Source organism: Calidris pugnax, unplaced genomic scaffold (assembly GCF_001431845.1).
Source record: "Calidris pugnax isolate Ruff unplaced genomic scaffold, ASM143184v1 scaffold23, whole genome shotgun sequence".
NCBI classification, from domain to species: Eukaryota; Metazoa; Chordata; class Aves; order Charadriiformes; family Scolopacidae; genus Calidris; species Calidris pugnax.
In genome coordinates this window covers 2,479,327-2,491,909 of record NW_015090772.1, presented here as the reverse complement: position 1 = coordinate 2,491,909, position 12,583 = coordinate 2,479,327, and the positions used below count along the sequence as shown (strand labels likewise).

Genomic DNA, 12,583 nt, shown 5'->3' with positions numbered 1-12,583 from the left:
GATTCCTGTGTGCCCTATAATAAGTGCTCTGTGCAATTCTGATCCTTCAGGCTCAAGAATGATGAATTCAGACTAGGTCTGGGAAGAAGATAGACCTGCTGCGATGATACCAGAAAGGCTGGACTGTCTAGTTATATAGAACAAAGGCTGAGAACAGATTTGATTGTTGTCTTTAATGGCATTGGGGCTAAACAACCAAAAGGAGGAAGGAGCAAGTTAAGCTAGAAAAGAGAAGGAGCACATTTATTCTTTAGTATTAGAATTTAAAAAAAAAAGAAAAAAGCTTTTTAATGCCAAAGCCGTGAGATTCTGGAACAGGCTTCTGGACAGAACGCTGTCGGCCCAAAATACAACTAATTGTAAAGTAATAGCTCATCAGGTTATGTATGAAGAAGAACACATGACGTCGGGTTTGATTTGGATGTAAGCAGTAATTTTCTCTTATTTTCTACAGGGATAAACAGATGGAGTATATGACATTGGCTAAAACTTATTTGGAGTGCGGAGAACCAAAATTATCACTAAAATGTCTGTGTCAATCAAAGGAGTTCTGGCTTTGTGCGGAATTGTGTAAAAAGCTAGGAAAGGTATTAAATCCTCTAAACTATCTCTCCTCATCACTTTTCTTTTCCTACAGCTTTTTTTCCCCCCTCATATTACTCAGAAGGTAATAAGTATCTTTTTGTGACATGGCGGTAGCAGAACTAAACCAGCTCTTTAAGCTGACCCCTTCAAGAGGAATCATTTGTCACAGAGTTGCCAGAAGAAGAACGAAGAGGACAGTGATGCAATTAGGCAATCTAGGTTTATTTCTTTGGCTTTTCTCAAATGTTGCCATCAGTCATTTCTGCTCTGCGCTCCCGAGTTAATTAATGACTGATTTCATGAAACTTAAGCTGTTCCTTCATTCACTGCTCTGATGATACTGAAACTTCATTGATTCCAGCCGTCTCAATGGAACCTTGAAACTTGAAAGGGTTAAGTAATGTGCTGACAATAATCTTCTAAATGTATAAGGATATTTCACAGTTTTTATTTGCAGTGCATTTCCACAAGAAGAATGTCAAATGATCATTCCCAAATATTTAAAGATACATGGTTAGGGTTCCCATTCTGCTTCCTTAACTATTTTAGTTTAATCCTGTTGATTCTGAGCAATTTGCTCGACAGAAGTGTGTGTGGTGTTTTTTAACAACAGGCAGAGCTGGGTTAATAAAAAGTACTTTGGAAATCCTGTATAATACCTTTAATTCTACATTCTAGTTTTTCAGATACAAATATTTTGAAGGTTTTTTAAAAATGCGATCAGCTTTAATGATGGTTACTTTAATACTTATTTGATTACATTCAGATACTTTAATTACATTTTATTAAAGTGTGCTTCTCTATGAGCTACCTACATGATGGAATTACTTGATTTATTCTGTTCGTGTAGTTTGGACTGTTTAGAACACTTCAGTTTCATCACTGACTTCTGCATTGCAGATGAGAGACGCTGCAGTTTACTATCAGAAATGCCAGTCCTACAAAGAAGCATCTGAATGTTATGAACAAATTGAGGAGTTTGATCTGGCAATTAAAATGTATTGTCAGGAAGAACTCTATGAAGAAGCAGCAAAGGCAGTTGAAAGGTACGTTTTCCAAGATGGTATTGCAATATAATCTTCTTTTCCATTTCCAAATTCAACATAATACAGCTGGCTCACCATAAAACTTTCATAAGAGTTTTGGCTGGTGACTTTGTTTTATCTGAAATGAAATGAACCCTTGTCAGAATTCTCACTTGAGTAGTGATAACACGGTGAAAGCATTCTGCTGGGTTTGCAGCTGGAGCACTGACTAGCTTCATTTTCCTGGGAATTTTTTTCAGTCTGTATTACTAGTCATGCAAGTTCTCCTTTGGCCAGTCCTCTGAACTGGTCCTTTATCACCTCTTGTGATAAATATGACAAAAACACTTAATAGAAGTATTAAATATTTCTCTTTGAAAAGTGAAATAGTGATAGAGTTAGCTACTCAGTCACTGACTTCCCTATGAGTATAACCAACTGGCTGTACGGTATATAATGCAGCAGGTTTGTGGCAAATGAACTATTTTTCTCTCAAAATTTCTAACTTAAGAGCAAAGAATAGTAATTTAAATGAGCAGCTTGTGCTGCCTCTCTGTCAGATTCCTCATCCCAGTCTCTGAGATGAACTCTTCCATACCATCTCTGTGCTGGCTTAGGGCAGCTAAGAAGAACCTCACATTGTGCTTGATAAACTGATTTTATTAGTATCTTTTTGACAGAACTTCGCATCTGGCACCATCCCTGTGACCTCGTTAGCACATTCTTGTGTAAACGGTTCATTTATTCGCCACCCTGTTCATTACACCTAAATTGATGACTTTTAAAGAATACATACACCCATTAAAATTCTAGCAAGGCTTATGTTTACACATCTTCACTGAAATCCTCTGTGATGTACCTTGCAGCTGGTTTTTGAAAGATTAAAGTTTGTTTAGTATGTAGAGGTAGTTTGACCAAAAAGTTCAAGCATTAAAATCACCTCACCAACTAATGACTTTTTTTAATCAGCCTCCCCAAATCATTCATGCAAATTCATCAGCATAGGTACAAAAATCTGCCCTCCCACCTTTATCGTGAAAAAGGTGATAATGAAAGGCTAATGATGATTTACTCACCCATCAGGAAAACATTAGTCATTCTCAGCACGCAAGAGAATACTTTTGCAAGACTGGTTTAGGGGATAGCTTATTAATTTCACATTAGCTAAGAATAATTAACAACTGAGTGTTTTAAAGTGCATATTTTGAAAGATGCAACAAAGTACTTTGCTCAGGCACTCAATAAGCGGCAAAATATATGTAGATGCATGTGACAGAATTGAAAGAGTTCTCTAATCTGACTGGTTGATGTAAATTTTACAGAATATTATTTATATCGGCCTGTGGAGAATTCTTTGACCTTTGCATTTATTTCATTCTGGCTTCTGTTCACGTAAACAACCATTCTACATTGAGGTTTGCTTTAAGAAACAGAAGATTATCACTGGCAAAATGTGATTAACGTAACATGTACAGTGATTTGACAGCGTGGAGAAAGATTCACTAACACTGTAAACCTTGTGATCTTGTTTGAACCAGAAGTTTTTATGATCTTGCTTGGGTTGTAACTGAATTATTTGTGTAGATCTTTTAAGGCGATGTGGTTGTTTTTCACGTGACAGACACATATCACTTGAATTAGTTGGCCTTTTTGAAGGAAGGGCTTCTAGAGGAAGCTGTTTGTTTGTTTAATGTTTTAGGGGCTTTTTAAAAATGCAATGTTTTTTTTTTTTTGGTCTAGGTTAGTCATCTACGTTAGTAAATTGATGTGTCTATTATTTCAGATATGAAGAGATGTTGAATACAAAAGGACAGATGGTTTCCAAACTCTCATGTACAGCAAATCAATTGTATTTGGAAGCAGCCGCCAAGTACCTGGGTGGGAACAGAACGGAGGAAATGATGCGAGTCCTCTCAAAACTGGATACAGAGGATCAGCTCGAGTTCCTGAAGTCTCGCGGGTGCTTGCGCCGAGCAGCGGACTTGCTGAAAAGGGAAGGTCGAGAGGAAGAAGCTGCAAAGTTAATGAAACAACACGGGTTTGCTCTGGAAGCAGCCAACCTCACAGGTAGCAAAGAGTTCCGGGCGTCGTGTTTGCTTGCGGCAGCCCGTGCCCGCCTGAGCCGCTCCTCGGAGTCAGACCTGGCCGACTTGGAGGTCATCCTAAGAGAAGCCCTGGAACTTTGTGAACAGACCGAGCACAAGTCTGGCATCGCTGAGGCTGTGTTTTTGCAGGGAGCTCTGAAGGGAGACTTCGCAAAGCTGAGCAGCGCGTACTGTTGGTTCCTCTCTCTGAACCATTCTGCTGGTGCAGTTGAAGCTCTCTTTGCGTTATCGCGGTGCGGTGCTCCTAGCCAGGACATCCTTTTTATGGCACCGCGCGGCTTAATGGCTCTTCTGAGTCTGGTTAGGGGTTTGAAGAAAGCAGCTACCAATGCAGAGAAAGATATGGTGAAGTCATGCTTTGCCTATTTTGGGATTGTCCCCACAGGTGACAGTTGCCAGGTGTCACAAAACGAAGCTGAACCCATTCTCAAGTTTTTGTTAGACAAGCCAAGCCTAAAAGAGAGGAAGACCAAAGGTGATTTCTCAGTAAGCACAGAGGAGGTGAAATCAGCTTTGAAACAGCACTTGTTGAGCAGGTTGTGCTCTATCACCCATGAGTTGCTGAAGAAGCATTACCCTGCTATTTGTACCAAGTTCATTGCTGGCTTGAACTGTAAGGATAAAACCTGTGAGGATTACCATAAGCCCTTGTTGCGCCACGAAGCAAAGACAATATTTCAGTGTAAAATGCATCTGCTGGCAGTAAACGGGCTGCTGTTGGAAGCCACGCGCGCTTTCCCTAAAGAGCTATTGAATCAGTGCAAAAGCTTAGATGACATTTTGACTGCTGACAGATACGCATCTTGCAAAGCCCTCCTAGAAATGTTTTTTCCTACTCATTTTCATTTGAGAATACTGTCTGAGAACCACAAGGCGTGCAAAGAAATACTGGAGTTCAGTAACGTCATTTCCAAACCCTGTAGAGCAATGTTGAAGGAGTACATTGCATTTAAGTTTAGAAACAAAGGCACGGCAGCCAGGAGAGAGTCGACTGACTTGTGGCTCAGTGCCATGCAAGTTTTCATCTTATCTTCGGGATATCCTGAAGAATTCGAGAAACTTCTTTTTAAGGAAGAGGAGGATTATAACAGAGAGCTAAACTTCGCTTTGTCAAAGGCAAAAAACTCCCCAAAGAGTAAAGGCAAAGGAGGAAAGGCCAAAGGCATAGAGGGCAGACATGGTATGTTGCTACCTGATAAAAATGCTGAAAACGCAGGGAGAACGCATTTGTGCTTCATTCGGCTTCTTCAAAATTCACTCGAGCAGTTCTATGTTCATAAGAACCCAGAAAACTGTAAAAGGTTTTTTTTCCGTTTTATGAATGTCCTGGTCAAGAAATGCACCGAATACCTGGTTCCAAGCATAGGAAACACAGTGATGCTGTTGGAATTCCAGTATATTCTCTGTTGTGCTGTTCTGCTGCGTCTCTCCAAGAACGTTACTCTCTGCTTTCCCAAGAGTTACATCGCTCTCATTCATTACTGGGAGTTTTTGTTCAGAAGCAAAGACCATAACAGAGAACTTAAAGACACGTTTTCTATTATACAGGAGTACAGACCGAAGGACCCCTATGTAGCCGTGCAGAATTTCAGGTTTCATCTCTCTTACCTAACAGAGGTTTTGTCTGGAGTCAGCGGAAGGTTCAATGTCCTTCTGGATGCTTTCAAGGATCCCGATTGCGTAACTTCAGGGGAGGCTGAGCGGACTGTTGTGCTGTGCTTGGTGATGTTACTGAATGCTGACCAGGTGCAGAATTGTAAGTCTAGATTCTTCTTAAGCCAGCGCTTTACCGAAATCGAGGCGATGCTCAAATCAATGAGGAAGGACTCTCCCTCTAAAGTTCCTGAAAGATTGCTAAGGGTTGTGGAACAAGTGAGTAATGCTACACACGTAAGAGAAATCGCTGCAGGCCTGCAAGAGCTGCTGATAAAGCGAGATGCAGAGCACTTGGTTGACTGCAGGTGGAAGTGGGACACTGTGTACACTCAGGGGCATCCACCCATACGGGGCATCCTGTACGAGCCCGTCAACCTTGACAGGTTTATGACCTCGTTGGATAGGACAGAATACATGGACGAGCTAGAAAAGGAACTTGAAAGGGTTCCTTGGTCAGAGGACCAAAAAGATCTCCTGGAAGTCATTGCACTCAACAAGCAGCAGAAGCAAGAGCAGAAAGCATCTGCTCAACGCCAGCTGCGTCGTGTCTTCCATTTTGTTTCCTTGTGCATGAAGTGGAAAAGGAAGGCCTGCTCCAAAGCTGAGCCTGTGGCCATGGAAGGAGAGGAATTTTTATCAGAGATCTTCAAAAAAGCAGATATTGACCAAACCCAGTGTGACCTCTGTGGAGTCAGGTTTACCCAGAGCTCTGAGAACTACTTCAGCCGGTCAGAAAACATGGAGGCGGACACGTCTGAAGCCGTGACACTGACGGAGATCGGCGGGGAAGAAAAGTTGCCTGCAGAAGGAAATGCAGTTTCTGTGGCCAGTGAGACTTACACGGGGCACAGGAACACGGATAAACACAGAAATAATAGCACTGCCTACAAATACTACGCTGACTTTTTCAGAAGAAAGATCGATCCAATAATACATGATGGACGGGAAGTAGTGGAGGCCATTACAGAAAAGACTTGCACCCGAGACCATTTAGCCTATAAAGAAGGTTCCAACTTATGCCAGAGGAAAATCAAAGAGAATATTAAGAAGATTTCAGACGCAGTGGGGGAAATCTATGAGAGAAAAGCCTGGGCTAGAGGTAGAACCTTTTCAGTTTTCTTTTTAACGATTAAATATGTCATTTGTGGCCAAACTTCTAGACCTGACAAAGCTCCATTTGAAAATCTTAATGTGGTCAAGAGAAGGCTATTTCCAGGTATTTTAGGTAGCTGAGGAACAGGAGTGAGACGGTTGAGAATATTAAAAAATACATTCTCACCTCTTCCACACACCAAGTGACACATCAGATAGTCCAGGTGAAGTGAACAGTGGTGTGTTTTAGTAAATAATAAAGTGAATAGCTGTGTTCTCTGAATGTATAGTCTTAGAGACACTTGTTATGTTAGGCCACATAATCTTTACTAGTTTTTCTACTCTTTCCTACTCATTTAGTTCCAAAACCATAATAATTTGGACGTGCAGGGGTGGAGTGTTAGGAATACACGGAGTCTTTGGTTGAGGATATCTCTGACTAGTCTGTCCTTGAACTTGCAATTTTGCTGGGGCAGAACAAAAGGGGAAACTTAACTACAAATCTGGGGTGTCAGGCACTCAAAGGCAGCCCTGGTGTTACGAAGTCCAGTGAATTATGGTACTTAAGAGATACGTATTTTGATACTTGATCTTTTATTTTTCCTCCCTCATATGCTTGAAGCATTATTCTATGCTGATTTTTGCAAGCAAAATTCAACCACCGAATGAGTGACCTAGGAGCAAAATTGTTTGGGGGTACTTGCTGTGGGAAAGTGACATCTTAAATCAAAACATTGTTACTGGCTTTAACTGTAGAAATCCACCAACCCTGTCAAGTTATCACTTTGCCTGTGATGTTTGACAGTAATGAAAAACTGTAATATTTGATACGTTCATCAGCTCTCATCAGTGAAATATGTAAAATTTGTGGCTAAATGCTAGGTTGTGGTGTTCATGTGTAAGCTTTATCTTAACTCCTAGGGGGAAGCTTTTAAGTACAGGTGAAGTCCGTGAAGTTTTGCTTATTATTTAGTTAGCTTTCTGCTCAATGAACCGTGATAGTGATGGATATGATAGATGTGGTAGGCTTAATTAGGTAATAGTTGGTTTTGTAATGACAGTTGCTTGATGAATGTTAACCATGTTCTTCCGCTCAATGAAAATATATTTACAGATATGGCTCAAAGTCCAGATGGAGACCAGTCACAAGTGGTGTTCCTCAAGGGTCCGTGCTGGGACCAGTGCTGTTTAACATTTTTATCAATGATATAGACAGGGAGATTAAAGGCACCATCAGCAAGTTTGCGGATGACACCAAGCTGTGTGGTGTTGTCGATACACCAGAGGGACGGGATGTCATCCAAAGGGACCTGGACAGGCTGGAGAGGTGGGCCCAGGTGAACCTCATGAGGTTCAACAAGAGCAAGTGCAAGGTTCTGCACCTGGGCCGGAACAATCCTCGCCACCAATACAAACTGGGGGGTGAGGTGTTGGAAAGCAGCCCTGAGGAAAGGGACTTGGGGGTGCTGGTGGACGAGAAGCTGGACATGAGCAGGCAGTGTGCAGCTGCAGCCCAGAAGGCCAATCGCATCCTGGGCTGCATCAAAAGAAGCGTTGCCAGCAGGTCCAGAGAGGGGATTCTGCCACTTTACTCTGCTCTGGTGAGACCTCACCTGGAGTATTGTGTGCAGGTCTGGAGCCCTCAATACAAGAAGGACATGGACCTGATGGAGAGGGTCCAGAGGAGGGCCACAAGGATGATCAAGGGGATGGAGCACCTCTGCTACAAGGACAGGCTGAAGGAACTGGGGTTGTTCAGCCTGGAGAAGAGGAGGCTCCGGGGAGACCTAATAGCAGCCTTCCAGTACCTGAAGGGAGCCTACAGGAAGGCTGGGGAGAACCTGTTTAGAAAGGCCTGTAGTGACAGGACGAGGGGAAATGGCTTCAAGCTGGAGGGGAACAGATTTAGATTGGAGATTAGAAGGGGGTTCTTTACTGTGAGGGTAGTGGAGCACTGGAACAGGTTGCCCAGGGAGGTGGTTGAGGCCCCATCCCTGGAGATATTCAAGGAGAGGCTCGACGAGGCCCTGGGCAACCTGGTCTAGTTGGGGGTGTCCCTGCTGACTGCGGGGAGGTCGGACTGGATGACCCTTGGAGGTCCCTTCCGGCCTGGGCAATTCTATGATTCTATGATATTACTTGGCTTTGAGATTAGTTTTCCCTCACTTTGTAACAAGCATTTTTCAAGTCCTTAGTACTGCAGTTAAGCAAGGGTTGCAACATCTCAAGTCCATATTTTACTTTGACTCGTCTAATTTCAGAAGGATAATGAAAGTCAGAGACTTTTAACACCCCAAAACAGATAAACCAGAATATTTTCAGGAGTTTCAGGTATACCTTGAAGAGGATGGTACAAGGATGGAGAGCTGCTCCCCTGATAGTGTTAGTAATGTTGATTGGAACGGGGAATAATGCGTGCAGCATCTTCATCCCCAGTAGTGAAGTTGAGTGCCCAGGAGATCTCTGGTGACCGAGAGCTCTGGTTGTGCAGCACCATGGTACAACACAGCCCTCTGTAACTTGTGCTTGGCTTTTAGCTGCTGTCCATCTCCCAGGGGGAGGGAGTTCTTACAGAATGTTAATTGTGCTCCGTTTCAGCTGAAGAAATAATAAGCAAACACGCCAGCAAATTGGTTACCACCATTGATGAGGCTCACGAGTGGCTGAAGAAGATGGAGTCTCATAGGATAAAGGAAGGTAGGCTTTCAAAGCACATGGGGTTCTGTGTCTTGGCATCACTTTAGTCTCCAAGTCAGCAGCGCTGTGGGTATTCACTTACCCTCGAGGCAACAAGTTAAGGGGCACTCGGGGAAAACATGAGTCAACCAGTCTTCCCTCTGTGGCTCTTGAAGACAGAGCTGGTTACAGGGTGGTGAGAGTGGAGCAAGGCTCTTCTCCTGGCCCTCAGGGGAACCATAAAGCCTGCCTGTGGTTGTGCACATACAAATGCATGCATGCGGATGGTTCGGGTGCAGGATAGAAACTTGGGCAGGGGGGGACAGAAAAGAAGTTGTCTTCATCTTCCCCAATAAAATAGTGTCGTTTCTTAACTCTGCTGCAGCAGCAGGTTTATGGGCAGTGTGGCTTCAAGTTCTTGGAAGCCAGCTTCTTAACAAAGCTAATCCTTAGCTTGTTTTTAAGAGTTCTGTGGAAGAATATTCCATGCAGTTGGTTTTCTTTTGTTTCCACTTCTGTTTCACACCGAAAATGACATACATCCATGAGATCTGTTGCATCACGAACATCTGAGGACACATTTAAAACTCCATTGTGCCTACCTGTATCGTTAGGTTTAAGCACATATTTAGGTGGTGGGATTGCAACAGTTGCATAAAAAGGCAGCAATTAAGTGATCAGGCTTACAAATTGCATTATATGTAAAGCATTAAAGTAGCTCTATTTAAGGAAATTTGATTGTGATAAAGTCTTGTGTTAGACCTTCCTATTCCAAGAAAGAAGACCGCATGGGAGTGTTCCCCCAAGCAACATTAGAGTCTGTCTTTGAAGTCAAAAAGCAAAAGTATCATCTGCTGAAACTGAACCTTGGGAGAGAGGAGACGTAACTCTTTAAGTGAAAAGAAATGACAATAGAAACAGATTTTCAGGGTAAAAATTAATTACTAGGGCAGCAAGTGGCTTAGGAGCCTCTGCTTCTTAGCACGTTGCCATGTTACGCCCAATGCTTCTTAAACATGATTATACACGTACGAAGGTATGGTGCTGACATAAAAAATAGCAATGACATAGCTTGTCATACTACTAAGAGGAAAAAGTTTGGGGGTTTTCCACTCTGCATTAATTTCTTGTTTTTAATATAGGCTTTGTGCACAACACAGACTTCGAAAATGAAGTGGAAGATGAAAGCATGGCTTTTGAAGAACTCTTCTATAAAAAGCTCTCAAGAAAAAAAGGAAGATGTGGGAAGTAGTAAATAGAAAAAAAATATACAGGTGGCTGTTCTATCCTCTTAACAATCGAATTTTATCATTTAAAAAAGGGTTAAAAAGAGAAATAGGGGGATGGGGTCAGAAATGGGAAGAATCTGAAGAAAAATACCAACTTATGCTGTTGTTTCTTTGTCACTTGTATCAGAATGATTTCCTGTGTGGTGATGATGTAACTGTTAAAACCTATGACAGGACAAATTTCCTTTTAAATCGATGTGGTAGCTTGAAAGAAACAAAAAAGCCAAAGAAACAAATGTGTGGGGGGAAAAAAATATGTTTCTGCGTTATCTCAGGGGTATTTTTCCACTCAAGTCTTCTTTTTTTTTTTTCTTCCCTGTAAATTTACATCATCATTCTTCTGAGCTGGAACACTCATAAAAATAGAAGGATAGTTTCTCTATCTTAAGAGGTTTTAATTGGTGTTTTTAGGTTACCATTGTAAACCTGCTGTATTTTAAGTCTTGTTACCTTTGGAAATTTTTGAGTCTTCAGGTGAGGTACTTACAGTATTTCCCTTTTCTATTTTTATAGACAAGAACAGTAATTTCTAAACACATTCATATTTTTTGACAGTGTACGTACTTCTAATTAGATAGGTATGAAAGTTATTAATTGCTTTCTATTTGAATAAGTTTTGATATAAACTGCTACCTGTACATATGGAAATATAGATAATCTTTCTATAAAAGTGTGTTAAATTTTAAGCGTTTTGTAAGTTTTAATCGATAAAAGGCTTTTTGTTATGTATAATGACGTTTTTATAAAACCTGTAAGATTTTTAAAATCCCTTGATTGTGTCTTATTTTTGGAATACTTTCTGACAGCCATCTGGGATTGACTGCACGAGTGAGATTTACAGGTTGAGTCCAGAGTATCGGTTCATACTGACGTCGTTTTACTTCTGGGATTTCAGTGTCTCCAACACCCTGTGGTCTCCTTTTAGTAAGATTTTACATTAGTGTATTTGCTTGTTAAATGTAATTAGTTGGAGTATTATTTAGTTGTTGGAGTATTTTGTCTTGAAAAGGGAGCCACTTTGTATATGTAACAAATTGCTTCAATAATTACCCGTTGCCAAAACCTTCTTAACTTGTTATTATGCTCAGTGGTGGGGAAGTGGGACATTGTGTGTGGCTAACAATGAAATACTGCTGTGGGCCAACTCTAAAAATTCAGTGGAATTCAGTGAAGGGAGCAACGTGGGTAGCAGTAATAGTTACCTATTGCCTTGGAATTGCTGGTGGCTGCCAGAAGACTCCTTACCAGGTGGTACTTCTTAAAGAAGCCTCGTTGCTTAAGCAAGCCTCTAGGAGATAGTTTAAAAACTTACACAGAGGAAATGTAACACTAGTCACTTGCACTGTGTAAAAATCAAGAATTCAGAGAGCTGGATCATTAATGTAACTTCTTTGGCTTTGTTTTCTATAACGATGTGTGTTTTGCGTTTGAGATGACTCCAAGAAACTTTTCTGATTGGTTTCTTGGCTTAAATATTTACATTTGTGGCAGTGAATGCTACCTAAGCTTTCTAGGGACAATTACAATTTAAAAATCCTACCTGTCCACAGTGTAAAGATCTACTGATCCTCCTCCTTCTTTCTCTTTGTGGGAAAAACGAACTTTTAAAAACATTATTGCAAAACACCAAGCAAGGAGAAACTGAAAAAGGAGAAGTATTGCATCAGGAACTTCATCTTGGGTACATTTCCTTTCGTGCAGGGGCCTGTCATCTTTGGTATGGTTCACTGCAAACCACTGGTCATTCTCTTGACTCCAAATGTGGCACAGAGTCTAGTTGGAGATCCATAGCAAGTGGTGTTCCCCAGGGGTCAGTGCTGTCTCCAGACCTCTTCAATATATTCATCAATGACCTGGATGAAGGGATGGAATGTCATCAGCAAGTTTGCTGATGCCACAACACTGGGAGGGGTGGCTGACACCCCAGAAGGCTGTGCTGCCATCCAGCCAGACCTGGACAGGCTGGAGAGTTGGGCAGAGAGGAACCTGATGGAATTCAACCAGGGCAAGTGCAGGGTGCTGCACCTGGGGAGGAATAACCCCCTGCACCAGGACAGGTTGGGGGTGACCTGCTGGAGAGCAGCTCTGAGAACAAAGACCTGGGAGTCCTGGTGGACAATAGGATGCCCATGAGCCAGCAATGGGCCCTTGTGGC

General features: G+C 41.9%; 1 protein-coding gene across 1 annotated transcript in view; it reads left to right on the top strand.

Moving 5' to 3' along the window:
* The window catches only part of TRANK1 (tetratricopeptide repeat and ankyrin repeat containing 1), a 59,957-nt gene extending 48,763 nt beyond the window's left edge, over window positions 1-11,194 (top strand). Inside the window, exons 20-24 of the mRNA XM_014942284.1 lie at window positions 455-587; window positions 1,486-1,631; window positions 3,394-6,470; window positions 9,062-9,160; window positions 10,282-11,194. Coding sequence (XP_014797770.1) covers window positions 455-587; window positions 1,486-1,631; window positions 3,394-6,470; window positions 9,062-9,160; window positions 10,282-10,391 — 3,565 coding nt within the window. The 3' untranslated portion in view covers window positions 10,392-11,194. The remainder of the gene's footprint in view (window positions 1-454; window positions 588-1,485; window positions 1,632-3,393; window positions 6,471-9,061; window positions 9,161-10,281) is intronic.
* The last annotated feature ends 1,389 nt before the right edge of the window (window positions 11,195-12,583 follow it).